Source organism: Pristis pectinata, chromosome 32 (genome assembly GCF_009764475.1).
Source record: "Pristis pectinata isolate sPriPec2 chromosome 32, sPriPec2.1.pri, whole genome shotgun sequence".
Classification (NCBI taxonomy): domain Eukaryota; kingdom Metazoa; phylum Chordata; class Chondrichthyes; order Rhinopristiformes; family Pristidae; genus Pristis; species Pristis pectinata.
In genome coordinates, this window is record NC_067436.1 from 8720937 (window position 1) to 8739105 (window position 18169).

General features: G+C 45.2%; 1 protein-coding gene across 2 annotated transcripts in view; it reads right to left on the reverse strand.

Moving 5' to 3' along the window:
- The window catches only part of neil1 (nei-like DNA glycosylase 1), a 29229-nt gene extending 19196 nt beyond the window's left edge, over positions 1 to 10033 (reverse strand). Inside the window, exons 1-4 of one of the 2 annotated variants that reach the window (XM_052042626.1) lie at positions 9993 to 10033; positions 7910 to 8395; positions 3226 to 3345; positions 1753 to 1816 (exon numbers count right to left, since the gene is read on the reverse strand). In XM_052042626.1, the coding sequence (XP_051898586.1) occupies positions 1753 to 1816; positions 3226 to 3345; positions 7910 to 8382 (657 nt within the window). In that variant the 5' untranslated portion in view covers positions 8383 to 8395; positions 9993 to 10033. The remainder of the gene's footprint in view (positions 1 to 1752; positions 1817 to 3225; positions 3346 to 7909; positions 8396 to 9992) is intronic. The other variant, XM_052042627.1, reaches the window with a different exon arrangement.
- Positions 10034 to 18169: the final 8136 nt, after the last annotated feature.

The following is an 18169-nucleotide window of genomic DNA, read 5'->3' on the forward strand; positions in this document are numbered from 1 at the left end:
CTCACAATCGCTGAAACACTGTCGTGGGAATGCTGTTAGTGCAAGGACTTCCACAGCTCAGGAAGTCAAGAAGAAGAAATGGCAAAGGCAATCACGTTGCCAATAAATAATTAACAAAGGATACAAATCCAGCTCTCCCAAAATTCCACACCCTCTTTATCAACTCTGCCTCACTGTCTACTTAGATGTTTTAAATTTGCTTGAGGCATTGAATATCATAGAACCACCACATCACAGACAAAGGTCATTTGACCCATTGAGTCTAGGCCAATTCCTAAAAGAGCAGTCTCGTCAGCCCAAATCCGGCCTTTCCCCCCGCCCCCCCGAGTGCTATAAATTATTCCAGATGAAGGGTCTCGACCTGAAACGTTGACTCACCATTTCCCTCCACGGATGCTGCCTGACCCGCTGAGTTCCTCCACATCTTGTTTATTGCTGCAAATTATTCCTTCTTGGGTGCCTATACAATTCATTTTAATGTGATTCAATCCAATCCAGTCCTTTTGAAAGCACTGATTGATTCTGTTTCCAGAATCAGATTTATTATCACTAACTTATATGAGATGAAATTTGTTGTTTTGCAGCAGCAGTACAGTGCAAAGACACAAATTACTATAAAATTACAAAAAATAAATAAATAGAGCAGAGAAAGGAATAACAAGGTTTTGTTCATGGGTTCATTTGTCCAATCAGAAATCTGATGGTGGAGGGAAGAAGCTGTTCCTGAATCGTTGAGTGTGGCTCTTCAGGCTCCTGTACCTCCTCTCCTGATGGTAGTAATGAGAAGAGGGCATGTCCCGGGTGGTGAGGGTCCTTGGTGATGGATGCCGCCTTCTTGAGGCACTGCTTCTTGAAGATGTCCTCGATGGTGGGGGAGGGTTGTGCCCATGATGGAGTTGACTCCGTCTACAACCCTCTGCAACCTCTTGCGATCCTGTGCATTGGAACCTCCATATCAGGCTGTGATGCAACCAGTCAGAATGCTCTGCACCACCCATCTATAGAAATTTGCAAGAGTCTTCGGTGACATACCGAATCTCCTCAAACTCCTAATGAAGTAGAGCCACTGGCGTGCCTTATTCGTGATTGCATCCATGTGTTGGGCCCAGGATAGATCCTCTATGTTGACGCCCAGGAACTTGAAGCTGCTCACACCTTTCCACTGCTGACCCCTCAATGAGGGACTGGTGTGTGTTCTCCCGACTTCCCCTTCCTGAAGTCCACAATCAATCCTTGGTCTTGCTGACATTGAGTGCAATGTTGCTGTTGTGACACCACTCCATCCAGCCGATCTATCTCACTCCTGTACGCCTCCTCATCGCCGTCTGAGATTCTAGCAGCAACAGTATCAGCGGCGAATTTATAGATGGCATTTGAGCTGTGCTTAACCACACAGTCATGAGAATGTCCAATGGAACACAGATCATAAAGAAAAACTTTAGGAGAGTGTAGGTATTTAAATAGACTGAGCTTAGCTGCTAAGATGTGGATATTTATTGTATGTGACAAAGAAACTGTTTATCTGCATAGGAGGGGATGGTCATAGAAACAAAAATCTATGGAATGCAAGTGGTCCAACAACACAATGCTTCTGGGCAAAGGACACTTTACAATATTCCATAGATTCCCGGAGTTGTACATCACAACATTCTGTCTTCATGTTCCGCTGTGCTTCCCTGTATAGTGAAAATGTTCAGACAATGCAAATCCTTTCCTACCTTGTCCCTGTAAATCCCTGAGGGTTAATCTTACCGTCTCCTTAAGAAGTAAAGCTTCCAACACTGTCCTTGCCTTCTCAAATGGAGGAACTTTCAACCTAAAGATAAAGGGAGATTCATTTATGTTTAATTATTCGTTCATGAGATATGGACATTTGGAATATTTTGAGTAATTTTGGGCCTGTATCTAAAGAAAGATGTGTTGGTCCTGGAGAGGCTCCAGAGGAGGTTCACAAGAATGGTCCTAAGAATGAAATGCTTAACGCATGAGGAGCGTTTGATGGCTCTGGGCCTGTACTCGATGGGGTTTAGAAGGAGAAAGGGGATCTCATTAAAAACTATGGAATACTGAAAGACCTGGATAGAGTGGACATGGAGAGGATGTTGCTATTAGTAGGGGAGTCTGGGGTTGAAAAAAAAATCAGCCACGATTGAATGGCTGAGCAGACTCAATGGACCGAATGGTCCTCTAATGAACATCACTGGCAAAGGAAAACGTAAAACAATTGCTTTAAATCTAATGAAATTGTGAGGGTAGTCAGTTACTGAAATGAGCTGCCAGAGGAAGTGGCTGGGGCAGATACATTAACAACATTTAAAAGATACTCAGACAAGTACATGGATAGGAAAGGTTTAGAGAGATAAGGGCCAAACACGGGCAAAAGGGACTGGTTTAGATGGGAATCTTGGTCAGCTTGGACCAGTTGGGCTGAAGGGCCTGTTTCCATGCTCTAGGACTCTATGACACACGTCTGTAGATAATGGAAAGACTCTGGAGTTGCAGGATACCCAGCCTCTGACCTGCCTCTGTAGCCATGTTATGGTCGTCAAAGAGCAGGGACACAGGCCCTACAACGCATCATGTCTGTACTAGTTATCCACAAGCAACGTGGCTGGTCTAGTTGAGTTTCTAGTCAATGGCGACTTGAGGATATTGATGGCAGGGGACTCGATAACGTTAATGCCACCGAATGCCAGGAGTAGGTGATTAGGCTCTCGTCTTCATTTGCTGAAGAGTTACAAATGGAATTCAACATTTTGGCTTTGGCCTTGTAACGGAAGGAAGATCATTGATGAAGCAGCTGAAGAGGGTTGGACCTAGGACACTGCCCTGAGGAATCCCCACAATGATGTCCTGGGACCTGGTGATTGACCTCCAACAAGCACAACCATCCTCTGTGTGAGGCAAGGTTCCAACCACTGGTGTATTTTCCCCTTGATGCCCATTAACTTCAGTTCTACAATAGCTCCTTGATGCCAACCCAGTCAAAAGCTGCCTTGAAGGTACTCCTAACCTCAACTCTGGAAATCAACTTGTTGTACCTGAGCTGTGATGAGGTTTAGAGCATAATGGTGTGCCCCCATCCTGCAACGATGGAACATCAATGGTGTTTCCGCAGTGGTTGTGGGGAGGTATACAAGGCTGGATTCTCTCGTCTACTTAACCCCAGCAGCGGGGCAGTGAAATAGGGGGAAGAATTGGAACAAAATGGGAAGCCTCGCTCACCTGAAGAGAATCTCCGCCCGAAGATAATTCCCAATTCCATTGAAGTATTTTTGATTTAATAGCGCCTCACAGATCGGCTTGTCAAAGGCTGTGTTGGACAGATTCGACAACACATTCTGCCTGTGTAGGTTAGCAAGAGAGGCACAGTTAAAAATTAAGCAGTCGGTTCGATCACAGGCAAAACCACTCCCACCTCTCGAGTCAGAAGGTTCGGGGTTCAATTCCCACTCTGGTGACCCGAACACAAAAATCTAGGCTGACACCCCAGGAGCGTAGAGCAGGTCCTTTCAAGGAAGGCCAAAAAGAGCTTGTAGCAAAACTTTGAACATTTTCAATAAAACTCTGATAATCTGCTATCTGATTTTTTGTAAGTCCCCATGGTTCACTGTCTGGTTCCAGTGAAAGAAAGGAAAGAATCAAATGAACAGGTGCAGCTGCCTAAACTAATGCATCTTAAAAGGCCCCATTGATTGATCACCTATCATTCCCCAGGTGATGTCTGCAGCAGTCCCTTCCAGTCACCGGAGCCAGGGTTCCTACACTCCCCAACCAGTCACCAGGGGCCCCAATTCCTGTGCTCTCTTTAAACACATCTGGTCCTGCTGGCTTTGCTCCTTTGAAACTCACTGGTTACAGGCACAGTAGTGTGGCAGTTAGCGTAATGCTATTACAGCGCCGGTGACCCGGGTTCAATTCCGACCGCTGTCTGTAAGGGGTTTGAACGTTCTCCCCATGTTTGCGTGGGGTTTCCTCCGGGTGCTCCGGTTTCCTCCCACATTCCAAAGACGTACTGGTTAGGAAGTTGTTCAAAAATTTAATTTTAGCCCTAAATTTATATCTGCTATTAAAATGATTTATTATGCACCTATGGCTTCAATACTTACTAATAATCAAAGATCTCCTTTGTTTAGGCTTTTTCGAGGTACTAGACAAGGCTGCCCGTTAAGCCCTTTATTATTTGATATTGCTTTAGAACCTTTGGCTATTGCACTTCGGGATTCTTCAAATATATGTGGCATTACTCGTGGACAGAAGATTCATAAGATATCTCTTTACGCAGATGACCTGTTACTTTATATTTCTAATCCGGAGGAATCTATCCCCGCAGTACTATCACTATTAGATCAGTTTAGTGTTTTTTCTGGCTATAGATTAAATCTTAATAAGAGCGAACTTTTTCCATTAAATATGCAAATCCCAATTTATAGCCAATTACCTTTTAGATTGGTAACTATTTTATGTATTTAGGTGTTAAAATTACCAAGAGACATAAGGACTTATTTAAAGCTAATCTACTACCTTTAATTGACCATGTTAAACAATTATTTACTAAATAGTCCCCACTGTCTCTATCATCGGTAGGCCGAATTAATGCGGTTAAGATGAATATTTTACCAAAATTTTTATATTTATTTCAAGCGATTCCAACTTTTGTCCCGAAATCTTTTTTGACACTATTGATTCTAAAATTCTTTCATATATTTGGCATAATAAAAACCCAAGGTTAAGTAAGAAATATTTACAAAAACTAAAAAAGGATGGTGGTATGGCCTTGCCTAACTTTAGATTATGTTATTGGGCAATCAATATTAGATATTTAATTTTTTGGATACAAGATTCAGATATAATTCAATGCTCCAAATGGGTACACTTTGAGTCCCAATCAGTACTTGAATTTTCATTAGTTTCTATTTTAGGAGCTCCACTCCCTTTTGCACTTACCAAATTAGATAAACATATGATTACCCAATTGTTAAACATACAATAACGAACATGGTTTCAATTTCGTAAATTTTTTGGATTGAATAAATTTAATCTATCAAGTCCCATTCAATGTAATTTTTTCTTTCATCCATCCAGAGTTGACTCAGCTTTTTCCATATGGAAAACGAAGGGAATAGTATGTTTTCGTGATTTATTCATTGATAACTGTTTTTCAACTGTTTTTAATTGTCTAACAAATACAATTTGCCTAGATCACACATTTTTCGATATTTGCAGATTAGGAATTTTTTAAAAGCTACTATACCCTCTTTTCCGACACCTTACAAAACTGAAATTACGGAAAAAAATTTCAGTTTTAATCCTTGTCAGAAGGGCTTGATAGCAATAATCTATGATCTAATTATGAAAATTCATTCTGAACCACTGGACAAAATTAAGAATGAATAGGAAAGTGAACTCCAGACATCTATACCTACAGAGACTTGGAAGAAAATTCTTCATTTAGTTAATACATCTTCAATGTGTGCCAGACATTCTTTAATACAGTTTAAGGTAGTTCACAGGACCCATATGTCAAAAGATAAGTTGGCTCGTTTTTATCAACATATAAATCCTATATGTGACAGATGTAATTGAATGTGGCTTCTTTGACACATACGTTTTGGTCCTGTCCTCTTTTGGAAAAATATTGGAAAGATATTTTTAACATTATTTCAAATGTATTGAAGATTGATTTACAACCTCATCCTATCACTGCCATTTTTGGATTACCAAGGATAGAGTCTGGCCATCTATCTGCCTCCACTAACCGTATGATTGCCTTTGTTACATTAATGGCCAAATGATCCATTTTGCTTAAATGGAAGGACCCTATACCCCCTACTACTTTTCAATGGTTCTCTCAAACTGTATCATGTTTAAACTTGGAAAAAATTAGGAGTGGTACTGTTGATCCTTTGCTTAAATTTGAGGAAATTTGGAGTCCATTTATTCAATATTTTCACATGATATAGATCCCCTTGTAATAACCTTTCAACTTAGAGGAGTGGAGTTGACGACATAATATTGCTCTGTTTCTACTGAGAAATTTTAGTCCAGTTTTTTTTTCTGTTTGTTTTTTTTGGAAATTTTTTTTTCTTTAGCTTAGTTTGGTTTGATATATTGTTTATAATTTTTCTTATTGTTTTGGGGATTTTTTTTCTTTCTTTTATATTTTATAATAAATCTTTTTCTTTCCTTTCTTTTATATTATATTCATTCACTAAGAGGTCATTGGATCTACAGATTTTTTTATATTTTATTGTCTTTTATGATTATCCATGCCATGATTGTTCTCCTGATCTCTTTGTGTTATATGTACAAACACTGATGTTATATATTAATCTGTATTAATTTGAAAACTAATAAAAAGATTGAAAAAAAAGGATCGTGGGCATGCTATGTTGGCGCCGGAAGCGTGGCAACACTTGCGGGCTGCCCCCAGAGCACTCCATGCAAAAGATGCATTTCACTGTGGGTTCCAATGTACATGTGACTAATAAAGATATTAATATTTCACATTTTTAAGTTACAAAGATGCTCCCTTTAAACTTACTGGGGCCTTGTTACTTTAACATTAGGGTTCACTGGAAAATACCTACTGTGTAACATTAAGAGAAAAAGTGAATTCAATAGGTGACGAAAGATTAATAGAATAACATCCGATAGTCCGGAAAATTGACCTGTGCAGCACTGCCAAATTCCCAAGCCTGCCGGATTAAAGGAGTTTTGCTGTACCCCTGATATCCTGGACGATCAGGCAGGAGGACAAAACCCATCTTCCCGCAGAGTCCTGGCACAGAAGCTCCAATGTATGGGAGGTAGGAGGAAGCACAGTTCTTCCCAGGGCAGAGGAGTCCAGAACGAGAGGGGACAGGTTTAAGGTGGGGGGGGGGGGGGGGGGGGGGGGGGGGGGGGGGGGGGGGGGGGGAGGGGGAGAGGTGTGTGGAATTTAAAGGAGATCCTGGGGGTATGTTTCTCACACAGAGGGTGCTGAGTATCTGGAACAAGCTGCCAGAGGAGGTGGTCGTGGCAGATACAGCCACAACTTCTATGCTGCTGAGGTGAAGATGGTTGAGAGTTTCAAGTTCCTAGGTGTAAACATCACCAATAGCTTGTCCTGGTCCAACCACGTAGACGCCACAGCCAAGTAATTGCACCTGCACCTCTACTTCCTCAGAAGGCTAAGAAAATTCGGCATGTCCCCGTTGACCCTCATCAATTTTTATAGATGCACCACAGAAAGCATCCTATCTGGATGCATCACAGCTTGGTATGGCAACTGCTCTGCCCAAGACTGCAAGAAATTGAAGAGAGTTGTGGATGTAGCCCAATCCATCACCAGAACCAGCCTCCCCTCCATGGACTCTGTCTACACTTCTCGCTGCCTCGGGAAAGCAGCCAACATAATCAAAGACCCCTCCCACCCAGATATTCTCCCCCCTTCCATCAGGCAGAAGATACAAAAGTCTGAAAGCACACACCACCAGGCTCAAGGACAGCTTCCATCCCACTGTTATAAGACTACTGAATGGACCTCTTGTAGGATAAGATGGACTCCTGACTTCACAATCTACCTCGTCATTACCTTGCACCTTATTATCTGCCTGCACTGCACTTTCTCTGTAACTGTAACACTGTATTCTGCGTTCTGTTATTGCTTTTCCCTTGTACTACCTCAATGTACTTATGCTGTTAAAAGATTTGTATGGATGGCTTGCAAAAGGTTTTCACTGTATCTCAGTACATGTGACAACAATAAACCAATTACCATTTGGACAGGTACTAGTATAGGAAAGGAGTGGAGCGATATGGGCCGAACAAAGGCCAATGGGATTAGGACAGATAGCCATCACGGTCAGCGTGACAAAGTTGGCCAAAAGGTCCCATTTTTGTGCTCTATGATTCTACGATGATATACCTGAACTTTTCATATTCAAGCATCACACAGGGCCCTCTATCCGGTTGCCATGTCCCGTTGACTTCCCAGCTCCCAAACCTTCTCGGGTCCACAAAACACAACACCCTCCTGGGCTCATCTCTGGTGAAGAACCTGAGGTGGGCGTGTTTAGGGACCTCTTCCTCTGCAGTCATTTGAAACGAGCCAGACATCCCAAAGCGGAAGACGATGTCCATTGGGCCAGGGGACTCTCTCCCAGGCTCTGTTGCCAGGGGCTTTACGTCCTCCTTCCTGTCCTCCTCTTTGATCGGCGTCAGGGTCAGCTTGACCTCCTTCCCCCGCGACACCGCCGAGATGATGTAAGCATCGCACTGGAACGGCACCTCAGAGTTTTTGCTCACGGCAGATTTTTCCACACTCCCTGAGAACACGAGGCCACTGCAGACCTTGTTAACAAACCTGCTCGCCAAGTGAAGCTCAGGTCCTTCAGGCATCTTAGTGGACAGCCTAGATTAGGAATAAAACAAAATGGATACTGAGAGGGATCCACAGAGTTGATGCTAGAAAGAGGGTCTAAAATCAAGAGATAAAGTCTCAGGATAAGGGGTCGGTCATCTAGGACTGAGAAATTTCTTTGATCAGACGTTTGTAAATCTTTTGATTTGTCAGTCAGCTGAAACAAGGACCATGTCAGTCATAAAAAGACAGGGTGAATGTGGAGCTGATGTTTCCTCTGGCATAAGAGTCATGGAAAGGTACAGCACGGAAACAGGCCCTTCAGTCCACCAAGTCTGTGCTGGCCACCAACCACTCATTTACACTAATCCTACACTAACCCCATTTTTTATTCTTCTCACATTCTCTACAACTCCCCCCAGATTCTACCACTCACACTGGGGACAATTTAAAGTGGCCGGTTAATCTACCAACCCGTTAACTGTTTCTGTCTTCACAGAGGCTGTCTGGCCTGCTGAGTAATTCCATCATTTTCTGGATTCAAATGTTTACAAATGTGAGTTGAGGTCACAAGAAGAACATAAGAAAGTAGGGGCAGGAATTAACCACCAGCTCCTCAAGTCTACTCCGCCATTCAATAGCATCATAGTTGATCTACCCCAGGCCCCAACTCCTTCCCTGTGCCAGATCCCCACAGCCCTCAATCCCCCTAAGGGTCAAATATTGGTCAGGACACTGAGAAGAAGCCCCCCCTCCATTCTTCTTCAAATGTTATGGGATAGTTAACACCCACCCAAGAGGCCTTAGATTATTTATCTCTGGACCAAAGGATGGCACTTCCAACAGTGCCACACACCACCACATTCAGGAACAACCATCAGGTTCTTGAACCGGCCTGCACAACCCTAACCCTACCTCAGCAACGGAACATTGCAGACCACCTCTTCCACAACCATATACCTGCCTTCACTTTTTTTTATTGCAGTCGTTTTTTTCACTGTATGGTACAATTTTATGTATAATTTATATTCTGTGTGTTGTCTGTACCAACGTGCCTGTGATGCTGCTGCAAACAAGTTTTTCATTGTACCTGTACCTCACCATACTTGTGCACATGACGATGAACTGGGTAAGACTTCAACAATCCTGCATTGGAGTGTCATTATGTACACAGTGAGGGATCGCGCCCATAATCTCCTGACCAGATGCGAGAGCCTTTCCCCATTTAGCCTCAGCTGATACCTAAAATCAAAGCCAACCCCTACTAAACATTATGCAAACATACCACCATTTCCTGTGCATTATCTGCCCGGATTCCAGGCACCAAGCGCCTGAACACACACGGGACCAGCAACACACATGCAACAATGTCGGTAGAAATTGGTTGAATTATGCAAGTTGTAAATCTCAATAGACTGCCTGTCTAAAGTGAATCTGCAAAGTGCACTCTTAATGCATTGAATGAAACGGTCGGCATTTGTTGCCGACATGTGCAATTGATCACAAAACAGCTCGGAACGCGCAAAGAAATGTGTAAAGTTTGCAATTTTAGATCTGACTGACAGCCACCAACACACATGCAAGGAAATTCCCGGTGCAATCAAGACAAAGTTTGCAAAATTGCAATGCAATGTTAGTTTGAACGAACCCTTGCTAAGCCCGGCGTCTCTTCCTCCCTCTGCAAAGTGGGTCTGACTTCCTCGCTAGATGCAGTCTGGGACCTGTAGTCTTTCACCACACTAACGTAGGTCTTAAAGCAAATCACTCCTGGTGCATTTGAGAGCCAGGCAAGTCCCTTTGAAACTCTTGCAAGGCAGGAGGTGTTGCAGTCCATTTGCACACAGCAAGATCCCAAAGGGAATGACAGTCATCTGTTCAGAAATGTTGCCGGAGGAATAAAAACTGTTCTGACCGCTGGCAGTGATTACCTCCCTGGGCTTTGCATGACATAGCTCCATCAGGTCTACCTGAGAAAGCGGGAAAGGTATGAAAGATAGTAAATCGGACACCCCAGCACCCCAGAAGGGTTGCTGCAGAACAGCAGCCTGGATTTATGTGCTGCATTTCTAGATGGCATGAACATTGAATTCTCAAATTTCAGGTAACCTGCTCCCACTCTGTCCCCTTTCTCTCTTCCCCCCCCCCCCCCCATCTACCCAGTTCTTCCTACACCCACCCCAGCCCCATCACCGTTTATTTGCCCTCCTCCGCCCACCCCATCTGCCCATCACCCACACACCCCTCCACTGGGTCCCCTCCCCCTTTCCCATCTGCCGTCCCCACCTCCCCTATTTAGTGCCAGGCTCCACCTTCCTCTCCTATCAGATCCCACCATCTGCAGCCCTCTGTCGCCTCCACCTCTCACCTCCCACCTCCCAGCCTCTGTCGCTGTGTCCACCCTCCCCTCCTCCATCTGCCTCTCACCCCTTCTTGGATCCACCTATGGCCTGCCACCTCTTGCCCTTCCCCTCACCTCTTTACACCGGCTCTCTCCCCTCTATCTTTCAGTCCAGATGAAGGGTCTCGACCCGAAACGTCGACTGTCCATTTCCCTCCGCAGATGCTGCCTGATCTGCTGAGTTCCTCCAGCACTTTTTGTGTTGCTCCAGATTCCAGCATCTATAGTCTCTTGTGTCTCCACAATGGTCTAACACGGACAACAGCGCCAGTCATTGCAACACAGCTGACTTCCTCTTGTACTGACATTAAATAACTGTATCCAATACCAAAGGAAGATTGTACTTAAAGGACTGTGACCTCTTCCCCTCTGCCCCTGTGTGAAGCACCTTTCTCACCAAATAAACTCCTGGAAAACTTGATAACTGTTGACGTTTTCAAGGTTGATGCGTATATTTGTTGTGCTGGGGTTTCAAGAGAGATGAAAATGGGGAATATTGGAAATATTCAGCTGATCAGACAGCACAGAATTAACAATTTTAGCTCAATGGCTCTTTATGCAAACAGTTCCGATGAAAAGTCATCCACCTGAAATGACAACTGTTTCGGTCTCCACAGATGCTGCCTGACCTGTAGGGTGTTTTGGAATTTTACGTTTTTACTTCAGATTTCTGGCCTCTGCAGTGTTTTACTTTTGGGAGTTAGGGACTGAAGTAAAATGGGATTGAAGTACAGATCGTCAGGATTGCAGACCTCCAGCAGAAAAAAGAACTGCTGGAGGAACTGAGCGGGTCAGGCAGCATCTGTGGAGGGAAATGGACAGTCGACGTTTCGGGTCGAGACCCTTCATCTTGTCTGAAAGATAGAGGGAGAGAGCCGGTGTAAAGAGGTGAGGGGAAGGCGTGGAGCAAAAGCTGGCAGGTGATAGGTACATCCAGATGGAGGAGGGGACAGAGGCTGGGAGCTGATAGGTGGAGGCAACAAAGGGCTGCAGAGGGTGGGATTTGATAGGAGAGGAAAGTGGAGCATGGAACCAAATAAAGGGAGGTGGGGTGGGCAGAGGGGAAAGTAGGGGTGGATCCGGTGCGGGGAGTGTGTGCGTGATGGGCAGGTGGATGGAGGAGGTGTTCAGGGTGAAGGGTGGTGATGAACTTTCATGTAGGAGGAACTGGATAGATCAGGAGGAGAGAGAAAAGGACCCCTCCAGGACTGAAGACTAATCTGCAAGCCACTGCTCTGACCAGCACAGGAGAGAGAAAAAAATCACACAAGGGCACGAAACAAAATATTGCTTCTTATAAAATGTTTTATAAACGTTACTGACACCAAGCGTAAGACATGGAAGGAAAAAGGTGGTTTCACCGATAACATCCACTTTGGGAGAAGGTTGCCCCTCAAGTTCCTATTAAATCTCTCCCCCTCTCATACTAAACCTATGCCCTCTAGTTCTTGATTCGCCAACCCTGGGAAACAGACCGTGCTCATTCACCCTATCTATGCCCCTTGATCTTATGCACCTCTATAAGATTTCCCCTCAGTGTCGTACCACCAATTAGTGTGGTGATTGGGCCGGGTGCCAACAGTGTAGGGGTGGGGTCTTTCAGGCCAGTGCTTGAGTGATTAAACTTCCTGAAATACGGGCAAATCTGGCAACTCAAAACTACAATTTGATTCAAGGAAGGAGGGGGCAGAGCTAAGGATGAGAACAAGGCCTTCCTTTGTTCCTCTTTATGAGTCATAGAGCATGGGAACAGGCCCTTCAGCCCAACTGGTCCATGCCGACCATCTCAGCTAGTCCCATTTGGCTGCATTTAACCCATATCCCTCTAACCTTTCTCATCCATGTATCTGTCCAAGTGCCTTTTAAATGTTATTGTACCTGTCTCAACCACTTCCTTTGGCAGCTCATTCCACATACTGGGTGAATAGGTTGCCCCTCAGCTTCCTATTAAATCTTCCCCTTCTCACACTAAACCTATGCCCTCTAGTTCTTGATTCGCCAACCCTGGGAAAAAGACTGTGCGCATTCACCCTATCTATGCCCCTCTTGATTTTATGCACCTCTATAAGATTTCCCTCAGTCTTGTACGCTGCAACATTTGAAACTTTTGGTTAACCCAGGCCAACAGTTTAGTGTGGTTCTGAGGAAGGGCTGGATTTGTCACAGGACTGATGCGGTGCTGAGGCACGGGTCTCCTTCCTTGCGGTGCCCAGCTGTGTGGATAGTGGTTTATGTAGCTTTGAGGGAAGCTACATAAACCACTATCCACACAGCTAGGCACCGCAAGGAAGAAGACCCGTGAGAGAATCCAAGAGAAGCTTGCTGGTAAAAGATGACAGTTATATTAGGTCCCGCCATTCAAGACAGAGATCTATTCAATATTAAAGAAATCAAGGGATGTGGGGTTGGTGCACTTTGAGTTCAAGTTTATTGCCATAGGCACATATACACGGTATAAACGCCATGAAAATTAGCTTTATGCAGCAGCAGCACAGTACAATACAAACATAAGTTAATATAAACTTAACATAAATTATGCATAACTTTCACATGCGTGGAAATAAGCAACAAATAAAAAAGCAGGAAAGTGCTGCTGAGATAAAATCTCCATGATCTTATTGAATGTCAGTGCAGTCACAATGGGCCGAATGGCCAACTCCTTGTAGGCTATGGACCAAGTGCTGGTAACTGGGTTTGGTAGAGATGGTTACTCAATGGTCAGCATGGACATCTTGGGCTGAAGGGCCTATTTCTGTGCTGTGTGGCTCTATGACCCCTGTATCATGTTCTTTTGACAAGAGTAATTCCATGAGGATAGGGTAAGGGTGTGAGTAAAAGGGGAAGGGATGCAGGCAGATACACAAGAGGGGCACTTACACCAATCCACAAGCAAGCAGCTTCAGTCAGCTACTTCAAACTGCCACATGTGAGAAGATTCACATTCAGAGAAGATTCACTAGAATGATTCCAGGAATGAGAGGGTTAACATATGAGGAACGTTTAACGGCTCTTGGGCTGTACTCCTTGGAGTTCAGAAGAACGAGGGGGGGACCTCATAGAAACATTTTGGATGTTAAAAGGCCTGGACAGAGTAGATGTGGCAAAGTTGTTTCCCATGGTAGGGGAGTCTAGTACAAGTGGGCACGACTTCAGGATTGAAAGGCACCCACTCAGAACAGAGACGCAGAAAAATTTCTTTAGCCAGAGAGTGGTGAATCTGAGGAACTTGTTGCGATGGGCGGCTGTGGAGGCAAAGTCATTGGGTGCATTTAAGGCAGAGATTGATAGGTATCTGAGTAACCAGGGCATCAAAGGTTATGGTGAGAAGGCAGGGGAGTGGGGCTAAATGGGACAATGGATCAGCTCATGATAGAAAGGTGGAGCAGATTAGATGGGCTGAATGGCCAACTTCTGCTCCTTTGTCTTATGTGGCTGGGTCAGGGTGGTAGGGGTTGAGAGCTCGGCCAGTGGAACGAATGCCAACAATAGTTCAATGTTTGGGAATCTTGTGGCATAGATCCTCCCTACTGGGACCCTACCACTGATTTAGTAGTAATCAATGCAGAAATCAGGAAATGCCCCTGCAAGTACTAATGGGCCAATGGCTCCTTTCGGGCTGGACCATTCAATGATTCCTTCGCCAACTGGACTAGAGGAGCACTGTCAGGGATCCAGTAGAACCTCAATGGAAAGGAGGCAGCAGATTGTTGTTTATATTTAAACAACAGATAAAAAGGTTGTTTACCTGGGAACTTCATCTGTAATCCCCGGAGACCCCAGGACACTCCAAGAGCACAGCAATTCCCAATGACGAATCCCGCGGCACTATTCGTCAATGAGCGATGGAGTTCTTCTGCATTCTGAGCCAATATTTTACACGCAGCTACAACAGCTGATGCACATCAACTGGCGATTCATCTCATTGGTGTTTGTGGGGTCTTTCTATGCACAGAAGGCTTCCGAAGACCACTGGCCACTACAAACCATAAGACCCACGGCTGAGCAATGCATGCATGCCAGACTGCATAGGGATTTTTTTTAAATAGTTTTCTCTCAACCAGGCACCTTCTAAATACACTGAAAGGAATGCTGATAGTGACTACAAATCCCAAGTAACTTTGTGCATACAGGATGTCCTGTTATCAGCATAGTGGGAGGGGGAGGTAATCAAGTGTTAGAGGAGGATAATTGTTAAGAATAGCTGCCGCTTTAAAGGATAGAAGGTAGTTAATGTGCATAATAGCCTGGGCTTACTTGAAAAGGAATCCTACTCATAGTATTTGAAAATAATCCAGGCAGTATACCCCATTGAGAGAAACAAAGGACTGCAGACGCTGGAATCTAGATGAAAAACACGATGATGCTGGAGGAACTCAGCAGGCCAGGCAGCATCCGTGGAGAAAAGCAGGTGGTCAACGTTTCGGGTCAGGACCCTTCTTCAGGACTAATGATAGGAAAAGGGGAAGCCCAATATATAGGAGGGAAAAGCAGAGCAGTGATAGGTGGGCAGAAGAGGGGAGGTGGGGTGGGGACAAGGTGGTGATAGGTAGATGCAGGTAAGAGATAGTGATAGGCAGGTGTGGGGGAGGAGGGGAGAGCAGATCCACTGGGGGACGGGTCAAAGGTAAGGAGGAAAAATGGGAGAGGGTGGGGGTGGTACAAAAAGAGAGGTAGCTAGGAAAAGGAAGAAAAGAAGAGGCATGGTGGGGGGGGGCAGGGGTTTGGGGAAGGGGGCTGGGAATTACTTAAGGTAGGAGAATTCGATGTTCATGCCATTAGGCTGCACGGGTTCCAAGATGGAAAATGAGGTGCTGTTCCTCCAGTTTGCGCTTGGAATTCTCCTGGCAGTGGAGGAGGCCGAGGACTGACATATCAGTGATAGTGTGGGAGGGGGAGTTGAAGTGACTGGCAATGGGGAGATGCAGATTGCTGTTACGGACGGAGAGCAGGTGTTCTGCGAAACGGTCACCTAGTCTGCGTTTGGTTATTGCTTATCCAAACATCTTCTACAAACTCACTGATGCCCACAGCTACCTCGATTACAGCTCATCCCACCCTATCTCTTGCAAGGATGCTATACCGTTTTCTCATTTCTCCGACTCCACTGTATCTGCTCCCATGATGAGGCTTTCCACTCTAGGTCTATCCGAGACGTCCAACTTCTCTTCTGATTGTGGCTTCCCCCCGACTGTGGACGAGAGAGCTCGCACCCATGACTCCGCCATTTCCCACGCCTCCGCTCTCACCCCCAACCCCTCCCAGACCTGACAGGGATAGGGTCCCCCTTGTCCTCACAGTTCATCCCACCAGCCTACCTATCCAACACATCATCCTCCACCACTTCCGCCATCTCCAACGGGACCCCACCACCAAGCATATCCTCCCTTCCCCACCCCTTTCTGCCTTTCGCAGGGACCGCTCTCTCCTTGACTCCCTAGTTCATTCCTCCACCCCTCCCCCCCCCCAAACATCCTGCTCCCACCCTGGGAACTTTCCACTGCCCCCTGCCATAGGTACAACACCTGCCCCTACACCACCTCCATCCAGGGACCCAAACAGTCCTTTCAGGTGAGACAGAGATTCACCTGCACCTCCCTTAATATTATCTAGAGCATTCGGTGCTCCAAGTGTGGCCTCCTCTACATTGGTGAGACCAAACACAGACTAGGTGACCGTTTCAGAGAACACCTGCGCTCCGTCCATAACCGCGATCTGCATCTCCCTGTTGTCAGTCACTTCAACTCCCCCTCCCACACTATCACTGATGAATCACATTATCCTAATAATGAAGCAACCAGAACTGAACACAATACTATAAGTGTGGTCTAACCAGAGTTCTATAGAGCTGCAACATTATCTCGCGGCTCTTGATTGCAATACCCCGACTAATGAAGGCCAACACACCATACGCCTTCTTAACAACCCTATCGACCTGCGCAGCAACCGTGAAGGATCTATGGACATGGACCCCAAGATCCCTCTGTTGCTCCAATATTGGCCTTTATTGCAAGTTTAGAAATAGGAAAGTATCATTACAATTGTGTAGGGTGTTGGTGAGCCTACCTCTGAAGTACTCTGCACAGTTTTGGCCCCCTTACTTAAGGGATATACCAGCATTGGAAGCAGTCCAGAAGAGCTAATTCACAGGATGAGAATGTTATCTTATCACAAGCAGTTAAATAAGTTGTGCTTTTTGTTCCCCACTCACTTACATACCAGGGGAAATTGGCCAATTAATCTACCAAACTGCAGAGCAACCAGGACTCCCGGTCAGAGATAGGGAGAATGTGCAAACTCCACACAGACAGTACCGGGGGCCAGGACTGAAGCAGTGTCACTAGAGCTGTGAGGAAGCAACAAACCAGCAGTGCCAAATTCTTTGGCACTCAGAAGAATGAGAGGTGATCTTATTGAAACAGAAGATCCCAAGGGGGCATAACAAGGTGGATATTGAGAGGCCTCCGCTAGTGGGTGAGTCTCGACAAGGGACATACTTAAAAGATAAGGGATGGTGATTTAAAATTGAGATGCACATGAAATTTTTGAGGATAGTGAATCTTTGCAATTCTCAACCCCAGTGGGGTAGAGGCTAGATCATTGGAGGTACTTAAAGGAGATGGATGTTCAGGAAATGAACACAGAAGAGGAGTTGAAGCCTTAGATCAGACATGATCATTTTGAATGGTGGGTCAGGCTTGAGCAAGTGAGTGGCCTACTCCTATTTTCTTGTGGTGTTGTGTCTTCAATAGGCTAAGAGGATAATTTGTTTAACATTTATTGCACATAAACAGTGGGAATTGTACTTTAAACGTGCAGTTACTTATAATTTACAGGCAAATCCACAGCCAATTTGCACACAAGAGTCTCATAATTACCAGTTAAATGTTAGGGCACACGGGGGGTAAAAGCTCTTACGTCATGGCACTAACCTATAGATTAGATCCAAGTGCTGGTTTCCACTGAATTAGTTGACTTCAGCTGGATTTGGAACTCAAGGGACCCAACTGTGTTACCGAGCCTGGGAGGAATAAAAGAATCCAGCACAAACTGGAAGCTGGTCAAAGCCAGTGATGCGGAGACACGAGAGACTGCAGATGCAGGAATCTGGAGCAAAAAGAACCGTTGGACGAACTTAGCGGGTCAGATAGCTTCCGTGGTGGAAAATGGACAGTCGACGTTCTGGGTCGAGACCCTTCATCTGGACTGTGTTAAAGCCAGTGTCGTAACTAGCTGGCTTTAGACCATTGTGAGGCAGGTTATATTTTACCCTACTGATGTGTTGTTGCAGTAGTAATCCTGCTCAGTACGAGAGGGACTGCAGGTTCGGACATTCGGTGTATGTCCTCGGCTGAGGAGTCAATGGTGCAAAGCTTCCATCCGCGGGGTTATGACTGAAGAACAAAATAAAGCAATTTAATAAAATGAAC